Source organism: Gadus chalcogrammus, chromosome 6 (genome assembly GCF_026213295.1).
Source record: "Gadus chalcogrammus isolate NIFS_2021 chromosome 6, NIFS_Gcha_1.0, whole genome shotgun sequence".
NCBI classification, from domain to species: domain Eukaryota; kingdom Metazoa; phylum Chordata; class Actinopteri; order Gadiformes; family Gadidae; genus Gadus; species Gadus chalcogrammus.
The window spans coordinates 14,369,128-14,381,209 of NC_079417.1; the positions used below are offsets into that span (position 1 = coordinate 14,369,128).

Sequence of the window (12,082 nt, forward strand, 5' to 3'; positions counted from 1 at the left end):
GAGAGAGAGAGAGAGAGAGAGAGAGAGAGAGAGAGAGAGAGAGAGTGAGCGCAAAAGCTCCTGAGAGGAAGGAATGCTTTTGCAGAGGCAGAGAGAGAGAGAGAGAGAGAGAGAGAGAGAGAGAGAGAGAGACAGAGACAGAGAGAGAGAGAGAGAGAGAGAGACAGAGAGAGAGAGAGACAGAGTGAGAGACAGAGTGCGAGAGAGAGAGAGAGAGCTTTTGCGAACGAACTGGAAGTGGAGGAGTGTGGTCGGAGAGAGAAAGGGGGAGGGAGGGAAGGGAAGACAGATAGGAGGGGCAGGAGGTGGAAGGCTGTTCACTTGTTCCTCTGACGGAAATGCGCTCCGGAGGATGAAGGAGAGGGAGAGAGAACATTCTCCTTGTGTTCTCCAACATACAGGGAGTCCCTACACCCCAACCTCCTGCCTCCCGCCTCCTCACACCCCCACACACACTCGCAGAGCACACATGGCGCACAGGCAAACACTTGTGCGCTTGCCATGTGTGTGTGTGCTTGTGTGCGTGCTCGTGGAGGCATCACTTAACCTTATTAAGGCTCTGAGCTAAGCCACCACTCAAGACCGAATCACACATCTGAGAGATGACATGGGTGATTGAGGACGTACTCACACGTACACACGGCTATAACATGGTGCAATACAACAATGTGTGGGTTTGACTTTGAGCACATATGAAATCATGCACACACACACACACACACAGCTTGTGCGGTGAAATCAAACTGCATACAAGAGAAATACAAGTGTGTGTGTGTGTGCGTGCGTGCGTGCGCGCGCGCGCGTGTGTGTGTGTGTGTGTTACATAAAAAGCACTAAGGCGCAAACAAAGGTGTCTGCCATGTGAGAGAGAGAGGGGGGAGAGGGACAGAGACAGAGAGAGTTAGGGGGAGAGAGAGAGACAGAGACAGAGAGAGGGAGGGGAGAGGGAGAGACAGAGACAGAGACACAGACAGAGAGAGGGAGACACACACACACACACACACACACACAGAGGGAGCTGATGGTGTGGGCTGTATAGAATGTGAGTGTGAGTGTTGAAGCACTTGAGTGCTATTGTGTAACAGGATACCACACATAGCTCTTGCGCAGCCCAAATCCCCACTGTCTTTCCGGGCATAGCAAGGTTTCGGTCCCCCCCAACCCAATCGCTCCGTCACTCACCTTGTGATTTAGTATTGAAATCACATTTATAACAGCGACACATTCTTGGTCTCAATGGCATGCACGCAGGCACACAGGCACACACTCAAAAACTTGAGTATAAATTTCATAGATCAAAAGTAATTGTGCTAGCATGGGAACCAGACGAATCTGTGAGCTCATGTTTTTTTTGTACCGGCATATGTGTCTGGCCCACCTCCCGTTCAGACAGGTTTCCAGCAGACCTGGACTGGGTCGGGCTTATCTCAACCATTATTATCGAAAAATAAATGGTTGATTCTGTTGACTACAATGACTAGAGAGGAGCCCCTTATGGGAGCGCCCTTGGTTTCGCATTTTCCATACAGAACCAAGATGGCTGCCGCTGATGTGACACGTTCCTTGCTCTGATTGGTTGCAAGTCGACCCAATTGCGTCCCAGAGCCATTTTGTTTCGTGCCCGTGGACAACGCCCCCTTGGATATCCAGACTATCCAGAGAGGTTCCAAACGAGTACATGTTTGTACACATGACGTAAAGAGGTGCGTCCTTTTTGCTAAACTCTTACTGGAAATGTACTGGCGCTTTCAAGATGCGTTCGGTGAAACACTGCGAGTGACTCAAAGAGTCTTGAGTCTTTCACTAAACAACAGCGGCTCCGGACCTAATCCCTCATCCCGAGGGGAAGCGCCTGTTACTCATTCTAATTCAGTCTAAAATAAGACACTGGCCAATGCCCTTTTGCCGGCCCCCCTCTCTCAGGCTGGACCCAGCGATGGGCCACGTCATTGTTTATTATTAGGACCGCACGCTCCCCTTCCGTTTACCCGGGCTGGCTCACTCAGCGGGGAATGCACTGAGGCAACGACAGGATGATAAGGTGAGAGAGGGGGAGCCAGAGAGGGTAAGAGCGAGAGGGAGAGAGAGTATGAAAGGGACTTGAAAGAGTGCATCCTAACATCCCTCACATGTTTCACCCTTCACCACAAAATCCAAAAGTGTATACGCTCACATGTGTAAAAAGGTTTCCATCGATCTAAGCTGACCTTAATGGCAAGTGATTGGCACATCAAACAGAGAATCCGTCTAAGGGGGGAAAATAAACACTATCTGATCATCCAATCAGCAGAGTAGGAGCCCCTTTGTGCCGTCATGCCCGCATTGGGAGGCCCCTGGGAGGCTCCTGTTACATCACAGTGTATATTGTGGAAGGTGAAGGTTCCCAGACAGCGTCGCAGACAAAAACACACTGACACACTCAGCTATACACATGCATGCACACACACACAAACACACACAGACACACATACCGAAGTTAACACACACACACACGCACACACACACACACACACACACACACACACACACTAATCACGACCAGTTACCATGGGGATTGGAGAAATAGGAAAAAAGGTTGTTGCTGCAGGTTAATTGTAAAATGGAAATCGGTAATGTATGTGTGTGCGTGCGTGTGTGTGTGTGGAGCATGCATGTCTGCCAGGCGGTGTATGAGTGAGTGTGTCTGCTCAGGCCATCCATGACCTTCCTAGTTCTAATTTGGAAAGCAACCACAAAGCAGTAGCTTCATTCACTTGGCAAATGACCAAAATGACCAATATTTTCCTATCAATATTTAACTTTTAACTTCCTCTCAACACAATGATAGATGGATGTTTGTACACCACAAAGAAAAACTGATAACTCAGGAGGATGTATTCCCCTGTATTTTGTCAACCCGTTTTCACTCAAATGTATGTGAAAGTGCATTGAACTGCGGCTGCAGAATGTTTCCATGTTTGACATCGAAAGTTAAACAAGAATGGATATAACGTTGTTTGCAAGAAGTCAAAGTCAGCCATGTGATGAGAAACAGTGCAGGTCAGCTTAATTTGATTAGCTCTCTTGTTGCTTACTTGATGCCTTCTGTCCGTCTTTAAAGCGTCAGTGAACCCCCTGCTTTAGCTCGAGTTTGGAAACGATGATTATATAAGTGACGTTGTATATGCAATGCGCCACACACCATGGCGCTATACTAAAAGGGTCCTGGAAGCTGAACCCTCCCCCAGACGCAGACGTCAACATCAACCGCTGGCCAAATGAAGCTCCACATGCGGAGCGCGCGCAATTCAAAAACTGGTTGGCAGAGACTCGCAAAAAGATAGGATTTGACTCCTGTTTTTCTAAATGACAGACTTATTTAAGTAACACTGACGAAATGGTATTGATGAATTGAGCGGATTAATCGAGGAAATATTAACACATAACCCCCCCTTCCCCCGAAAAATTGACTTTGGTTCCACTTCCACTCTAAAGAAACTGAGGATTTCCACTAAATTATTTCCTAGTTAGTAAAAACACAAAATGTATTTCAAATGTTTTGTTGTGGTCGAATACAATGCAAGCCAGTTGTTGTGTACAGTAGCCTCAATCCTTTGTGCCTCAATACCTCAGGAAGTCAGGGAGGGGGGGAGTCAAGGGTGACGAGGAGTGGAAAGGAGAGGAGAGGAAGGAGGAATAAGGAGAGGAGAGAAGGGGAGAGAGCATGAGAGGAGATGAGGGATAGGGATAGAGGAGAGGAGGTCGGGAAAGAAGAGAGTTGAAAGGAGTGAGGGATAGAAGAGAGGATAGGAGCAGAGAGAAGGAGAGGAGAGAAGAGAAGAGTGGAGGAGATGAGAGGAGGGAATAGGGGTGATATGAGAGGGAACGGGGGGAGAGATTGAGGGTAGCAGAGGAGGGATAGAGGAAAGGAGAGGAGAGAGGGATAGGGAGGGGAGGGGAGGCGAGAGTAGACTAAAACACAAGCAGGCCAGTTCATACCTTCGGAATTCCCGGTCGATCCATCCAGTCAGCATAAATAGCAGTGAGGGTGAGGCCTCTCCTGAAACACAGAGACCCAAGTGTGAGTGTAGGATAATTGCTATTAGTGCAGCGATGGCCGTTATTGCTCAAGACAACATAATATGAAAACACAACCCAGGGAAAACATCATCATGATCATACAGGACTACGCCTTAAACAAATTCGTGGTCACACCCACTTTGTTTGACACATGCAGGTACAAGGAGTGGCATGTCCAGAGCAGAGACCTCTGGATTGAAACATATATTAAGGTGTCCCCGTGTGTGTGTGTGTGTGTGTGTGTGTGTGTGTGTGTGTGTGTGTGTGTGTGTGTGTGTGTGTGTGTGTGTGTGTGTGTGTGTGTGTGTGTGTGTGTGTGTGTGTGTGTGTGTGTGTGTGTGTGCGTGCGTATGACAGGCACTCTTGCCTGTGCATGGCAAATAGTAAGCATAAGGTTTAGAAGGACACAACCCTGCGTGTATGCGTGTGTGTGTAAAAATTATATATAGTGTATAGGTGCATACGATATATGGAAATTAAGTATATAAAATGCTAATATATACAAAGTAAGGCTCTGCAGATTAACACAAAGCCTAAGGTAAATGTCATTATATGCACTCGTAATACACAGATTAATAGACCTCAACTCTTCATATTCATAAACACACACAACACAATGCAAACCTATACCCACACTCGTTGGTGTGTGTGTATATGTGTGAGATCCTGTGTGTGTGTGTGTGTGTGTGTGTGTGTGTGTGTGTGTGTGTGTGTGTGTGTGTGTGTGTGTGTGTGTGTGTGTGTGTGTGTGTGTGTGTGTGTGTGTGTGTGTGTGTGTGTGTGTGTGTGTGTGAACCTGGGCAGCGTCAGCAGGCATATAGGCATCTATTCTGGTCCAAATACCCGCTCTTCCAGCTTCCAGTCACAATGTTTACTGAAAGTGGCATCAGACACAAATATTGACTGTCCCTGACTGGCTAAACTCTGCCTCTATTTAATTCAATCCCACCCTGAGCAGGCCAGTGGCAGGATGCACACTGCAGCCAAGAAAAAGCCAATGCTTAGAGGGAGAGAGAGGAACACACGTGGAGAGAGCGATAGAGAGAGAGACACACACCAACAGAAAGAGAAAGAGGGAGAGAGAAGGGCAGATAGAGCGAGTGAGAGGCAGAGAGAAACATAGACAGAGAGATGGAGAGAAAGAGAGAATGAGACAGAGAATGAGAAAAGGGCAGAAAGAAATAATGAAAGAGAGAGAAGGGCAGAGAGAGTGACAAAGACAGAGTGAGGGCGAAGGGCAGAGAGAGAGAGCGAGAGAGAGACAGAGACAGAGACAGAGACAGAGAGGGAGAGAGAGCAAGCAAGAGCGAAGGCCAGAGTGAGACTTAGACCGAGAGAGTTAAAGAGAAGGGCAGATAGAGAGTGAGGGACAAAGAGACAGAGGGAGCAAGACAGAGAGAGAGAGTGAAAGACAGAAAGAGCAAGACAGAGAGATAGGACGGCAGAAAAGGCAGAAAGCAAGACAGAGTGAGAGAGATAGACGGAGAGAGGAGGAGGTGGAGGAGGAGACAGACATATAAAAGGCTTACAGGGAGAGGAGGAGGTTAATGAGGAGCAATCGGGAGGGTAAGGAAGGCGACCGGAAGGGAAGGGAGGGAGGAATGACAGGAGGCTAGCAAAAGGAGCTGTTATCCTTTTACACTTCAATTAACAGCAGAGTGGATGAGACTGCTCCCTTAACAGGATTGGTATGAGCAGATTTCATTGCCTGTGGATTTTGGTTTTGTTTTGCACTGCAGGGATGTATTGGTTAATCCATTACTTATAAAACCAAGACTCAAAATAAAACATTTCATATCAGACACTGACAAACAATAAGTGAATCAATTAATCAATCAATAAGTCAAAAAGATAAATAAAATACCATATTATAACATAATTTATTTTTTAGCAAGTAAGATATTGAGAATATTTTTCTTCCAACCAGGCTACACAAAGTAGGAACCATGTGATCAAGCAGATTGATTTTGAGTTCAGTTTGTTTTCTTTGTTTGCAGCAAAGCATCATCCATTATTCAAAGCATTGTAGCCTGAGCGTTTTCTCGATGCACTTGTACATACTTCAACATGTCGGGGAAGGTATCGAGCAGCATTTGCAAGAAATCCTGTGAAGGAAATAAAAGCACAATAAATATAAACATCAGCAACGCAAATAGATGTGGAGCTCAAACGTGGTGAAGGTAGAGGCAGAGGAAAGAGGTGAGACAAAAAGATCCACCTTTGATTGAATGTCATCAAATGTTATTTGTAACACGGAGAGAGAGAGCAAAAGCGAGAGAGAGCAAGAGAGAAAGAGAGGGAGACAACCACTTCAACAACATAAGCCAGGTGGGATATATCACAGAGATGAGGAGACACACACACACCGGCGTGTGTGCACAGTATCCACTGAAAATCGCACGCACATAAAACACACACACACACACACATCCAGATGTGATCAGTCAGCCTCACAGGCTCAGTAAGTTAAACACACGTGACTAGTCCTGATGCCTCATCATCAATCTAGTTCCGCTGTCTCACTGGTCTCAAAGAGCCGTAACATAAGCAAAAAATGTGATAAATACACGTTTACCCCTCTTACTGGCTCATAGAACAATCTTCTGAGGAACCTTCTATGTTTAGTTTGCTTCCACTGCCCTGCGAAAGCGGATAAGGGACAGTTTTGCTGGTCAGTTCTATCCAGAGATAGCTACTTAGCTTACCGTTTCTTGTCTGCCCAATCCATCAGACCCCGACCCCCCCCCCCCCCCCCCCCCCTCTCGCCCTCACACACCGGATGGAGAAGGAGCTAGCCTCTCCTATGTTTTCCTCCTCTAGGTTTCAGCCTTCTCCCAGTGGATTACAGGGGCTATTTCTTTCCCCTTTATATGGTCATTAAATCCCAGCTTGTGAGACTTTAACTATGATAAAGGGTCAAAACAAATAAACTTGGCTTGGCTTGTGAACCCTTCATTGGCCCGTACCTGGGAGAGAATGAGCTGCCCGTGGTATTTCATCACAAACTGTCGGAAGAAGTGGATGAGTTGGCATTCCCCCACCTCACTGGCCAGGAACGTGAGCAGGAAGTAGCCCTGGACGGCACACATTGACAAAAGACAGACACATCCATTATCGGCTGGTAAGTCAAAGCTGTTAAGCCCTGAGTCTACGTGTTATACCTGTTATTCACAACAGCCCATACAAAGGAAAAGGACCACCTAAAATGACCGCCATACATAGATTCACTGATACAATATTCCTGGATTCTTGGATTTTTGTTTGTTATATTTTGTAACACACAAAAACCTCTTCTTTGCGTTCCTGGCTCTTCCTTGCCTTCCTGGCTCTTGTTTATAACCGGTTGACAGATTTCCCGCTATCAATCTTGCTATCGCGCTACGCTGGCCCACATTTCTTGACAGAAATGTGCCAACTTAAATCTTGCGGCAGGTGGAAAACATATGTTAGGGAGGAAAACGGCCCAGCGTCTCACCTTGAGGTAGTGCACCTGCATGAAGGTCTTGTCGGGGTTCAGAGCGTGTTTGACAAGCGAGGCGCCACAGTCACTGACCTCCCCCGTCTTCTCCATGTTGGGCCTGCAGAGAGACGGACAGATACACGCACACGGCGCCACACGGATCACAAGGCTACACTGATACAGGGTGGGCTAGATTGAATGAATAAATATACATACTGTTAATGTATACGTATAGCGGGATAAAGGCAAGAGGAGCGGAGGCGTTGTCTGGTCCATGTATGAGTCGTTTGAGAAGTGGGAAAAGACAGAAACTATGCAAAACGCAAATTTCATGTCAGCACCACAAAATCCAGCATCTCTTGCACTTCCTTCTATCTGTATTATGAATACAGATAAGCTGCATTTGCCAAGCTGCCATAATGGGCCCGAGGCGGGCTAGAAATCAAGCGGCACACTTTTAATGGCAGGACTCGGGTGTTTATACGACAGCATTGTGCTGATGTTACTGCCTGGGTGTCCCAGGAAAGCAACACATAGAGGAACAGACACAGACATACAAATACACACTTTATGAACACAACGTAAAAAATACAGACGTGTGCACATGAGTGCACACAAAAGCCAACTTCACACACATTCATTGCACACCTGCGCACACACACACACACACACACACACACACACACACACACACACACACACACACACACACACACACACACACACACACACACACACACACACACACACACACACAAACAGTCTTTTCCACACCCTTGAACGGCACATAAAGGCAATGGAGGCCAGACAAACAGAGCCGAGGTGTGGGATGGGGTGAGATGATAGTTTCAGTTAGCTGCTATTGATCTCGGCGGGCAGATGAACTCTGTGTTCCAATGGGAAGGCCTTGAAGAATCTCCCGCTTGCCTGGTCGATGCGCGAGGCGCCAGGCCTACAGATCAATACAACACTCATCAACCGTCCACGCTGTCACACACTGGAACACCGCTTCACCAAATACAACACACACACACACACACCCACCCGCACACGCACTTGCACACGCACGGTCGGAAGGTTCCCGCGCTTGCATGCAGACTATGTATGTACCTTCTTTAACAAACACACACACACACACACACACACAGACACAGAGGCACATGTAAAATATCTTTCACAAAGCATCCGTCTGACTGTTTGTGATATACCTGTTGATTGTTTTAACGTCTTGAATTAAAGAAAATATGACTAATCAGAGCACGTTGGGAAGTTAATAACGTAATGATTTGCTAACATTATTCTGGCCTTGGTAAACAAAGGTGAGGAAATTAGAGGAAATCAAGGGTTGGGAGGGTGTTCCCATGGAAATAACGGATAAGAGGTAAAGATTGAAAGAAAACAGGGATGTGTAGAGCAGAGGAGGGGAGTGCGGGGGAATGTTTGGTTTGTTCAATGACCTGAGAAGGGGGGGCGGTCAGCTTCCTGGAAGTCTGGAGTTCTGCGGAACAGCTCTTTCACCCCTGGGAGTGTTCCAATGATTTACACTCACTGATATACTATCTCCAACGTGAGGGATGACACGTTGAGACCTTGCGTTCACGGTAAACATGCTTTTAAAGTGGATAATTTCTCCATTATAAATGGTTTGGAATTCCTTTTGTGGTCACAAATCCCGACAACTGCACGGTGTATACGAATGTACTTGGTCCAAAACATAGTAGGGGAAACCTTTGTGAAAACGCAAGCATACCATACAGGGACCAACCCTTATAGTGAGGCTGGTGCAGGGTGGGGGTGAAGCGGTATAAGGTAACATGTACTCCTACAGGGCGTATATCTTTTGAGTATCTATAATAATAATAATAATCATAATAATGGTAATGTCTGTGATAGTACAGCAACATTTCTACCTTGCCGTGACATTCAGTTTTTTTTCCCCTCTGCCGGTAGGCTGACTGGAGGCTGCCTGTAACAGGTGATAAGATAGAGTCCCATTAAAGACAGCAGGGGTAGCAGAGTCCCCCAGCTGTGTGTGTGTGTGTGTGTGTGTGTGTGTGTGTGTGTGTGTGTGTGTGTGTGTGTGTGTGTGTGTGTGTGTTTATGTGCATGAGTTTCCGTGTGTTTATGTGCGGGGGCAGAAACCTGACAGAACGTATATCTCTGGTGTTGCGCGTATCAGTAATGTGCGTCAGGGACACTGAAGGCAAACACACACACACAGGCACACACACACACACGCACAAAATATGTTGATTCATGGCGGCGGTGTTAAACAAAAGCGGCGCGCCCTGTCGACCGGCCGGAACAGGGGTATACGGAGGGCCAAGCCTTCCCTCTTTCACCTCTCGCTCTTTGTGAGCGCTGATTTACAGCGCCTTTAAGAGGAATGGTTGTTCACCGCCTTAGAAAATCACACAATAGCTCAATGTATTTCAGAATATATGGCGCTCTTATCGGCCGTGTGTGTGCATGTGTACGTGTACATGTCCCTTTGGCCAGACCTGTGTGTGTATCTGTGTGTGTGTGTGTGTGTGTGTGTGTGTGTGTGTGTGTGTGTGTGTGTGTGTGTGTGTGTGTGTGTGTGTGTTGGCATGGGTGAGAAAGAGGAAATAGGGCGCTATTACTGACGGTACTTGACGTCAAACCACAACACACACACACACACACTTGACGTCACACATGTACACTCATGCTTGAACATGCACGTATATACACACACACAAACCACACACATGCTTGCACGTTGTGCACACAAACTTACACATACACACACAGAAGGACAGAAAACACACAAACCACACACATGCTTGCACGTGTGCAGTGCACACACACACACACACACACACACACACACACACACACACACACACACACACACACACACACACACACACACACACACACACACACACACACACACACACACACACACACACACACACGCACACACACTAGGGTTTTATGGCTCCGCAAGCTATATCCTGACAAATGACAGCGGGTTGAGTGTGGAAACAGGATAAGGTAGAGCTGGTCTCCCAGCAGCCCAGTAAATCAGCAGGGAGAGTGGCGTCTGGGCCAGTGGCTGCCCTAAATATAACTCATCTGAAATGGACTGATAAACAGGGGCCAACCGGGCCCCCGCAGGACCCTTGGGTGGTGGTGGTGGTGGTGGTGGTAATGGCGGAGGCGGTTGTCCATAGTGACCCACTGAACCTGCAAAAGCACAACCGGCCATTGTCTTTGGTTCATGGTTGGAGGAGGGCTAGGGGATGGAGGGGGGGGAATGGTAGGTGGTGGAGGAGGGAACAGGCGACGATGTCAGTAATGACATCGGAGGGTACAATGGAGTGTACGCGTTGTGCAGCGTGCAGGCGTTAATTTTACATCAAGCTTCAATTGGTAGGATCAGTGTTTTTGTGTGTGTGTGGGGGGGTGGGTGTCTGTGTCTGTGAATGAACATATCTGGCCATGGAATCCCAATGTGCTTCCCTTTTCCCTACTGAAAGAAAACTGCACTGGTTCTTAAATATTCTCAGTGAACCGCGACTGCCCAGAATTTACTTGTTTACTTGTATGATATTTCACCACAAGTGTTGGTGTTGCGGTGGGGAGACGGATCAGAACTCGGTGGTCGAGACAAGCAGACTGGCCCACATAAGTAGCCCAAAGACGGCTCTTTCTCTCAAATCAACATTATTATGTTCCATTACAAGGTTATTGAGAGCCAAGAGAAAGGCAAAGGGATACTAGGACTCAACAAAACCTTATCCCAACGGTATACGGTACCGTTCCATAATGCATCTTGTGGTTAAGCTGTGTTACTACTCATTGACTCGGTGGAGTGTTATGGTTTATGCTTCAGTGTACTCCGCAACAATCTCTCCACATGACAGATGTCTGCAGATGTACCAAAGCCCATCATGTGTTTGTGGATGTTTTTTGTGGACGTTATGTATTGTGTGTTGCATTAATAAGTGTTTGTGTACATGTCTGTTCAAGGTGTGTGCATGTTGTACGTGGTGTGCATGGTCTGTCTGTCTGCCTGTCTGCCTGTCTGCCTGTCTGTCTGCCTGTCTGTCTGACGGTGTGTGTGTGTGATGTGTTCATTGTTTTGAATACATGTGTGTATTTGTGTGTGCCAAGTTCTCCGTTGCTTTTCATCAGGTCAGGTGAACGAAACCCAAGCTTGATCCTGCTTCTCAGCCTCTGGTCACCTTTATGGGAAGGGAACATCAAGGAAGAGATTGAACCTGTCTGGGTTAAGTCATTCATGAGGATCATCTTCCCGTTGGCCTGGGGACAGTGATAATAGATGCTGAGGAACATGTTGAACAAGCTAACTGGCTTGGGAATCAAACTAGGCTGCTCAGGGAAGAAGCTATGCAGCTTAGAAACCAGGCTAGCCACATGACTAAGTAGCTCAGGAATATGGCTAGTAAGTTCGAGACAATGGTTAGGCAGCTCAGAACCATGGCTATCTAGCTCGGGAACAACACTTGTCAACTCGGTAATATGGCGAGCTGACTCGGCATCATGGCTAGGCAGCTCATAATATGGCTAGCT

The 12,082-nt window shown here is 47.1% G+C and overlaps 1 protein-coding gene across 2 annotated transcripts in view; it reads right to left on the reverse strand.

Annotated features, from left to right (window-relative positions):
* Positions 1-12,082, reverse strand: part of aopep (aminopeptidase O (putative)) — a 73,807-nt gene that overhangs the window by 34,955 nt on the left and 26,770 nt on the right. For both annotated transcript variants that reach the window (XM_056592831.1, XM_056592832.1), the window contains exons 9-12: positions 7,535-7,637; positions 7,026-7,133; positions 6,121-6,164; positions 3,979-4,039 (exon numbers count right to left, since the gene is read on the reverse strand). In XM_056592831.1, the coding sequence (XP_056448806.1) occupies positions 3,979-4,039; positions 6,121-6,164; positions 7,026-7,133; positions 7,535-7,637 (316 nt within the window). The remainder of the gene's footprint in view (positions 1-3,978; positions 4,040-6,120; positions 6,165-7,025; positions 7,134-7,534; positions 7,638-12,082) is intronic.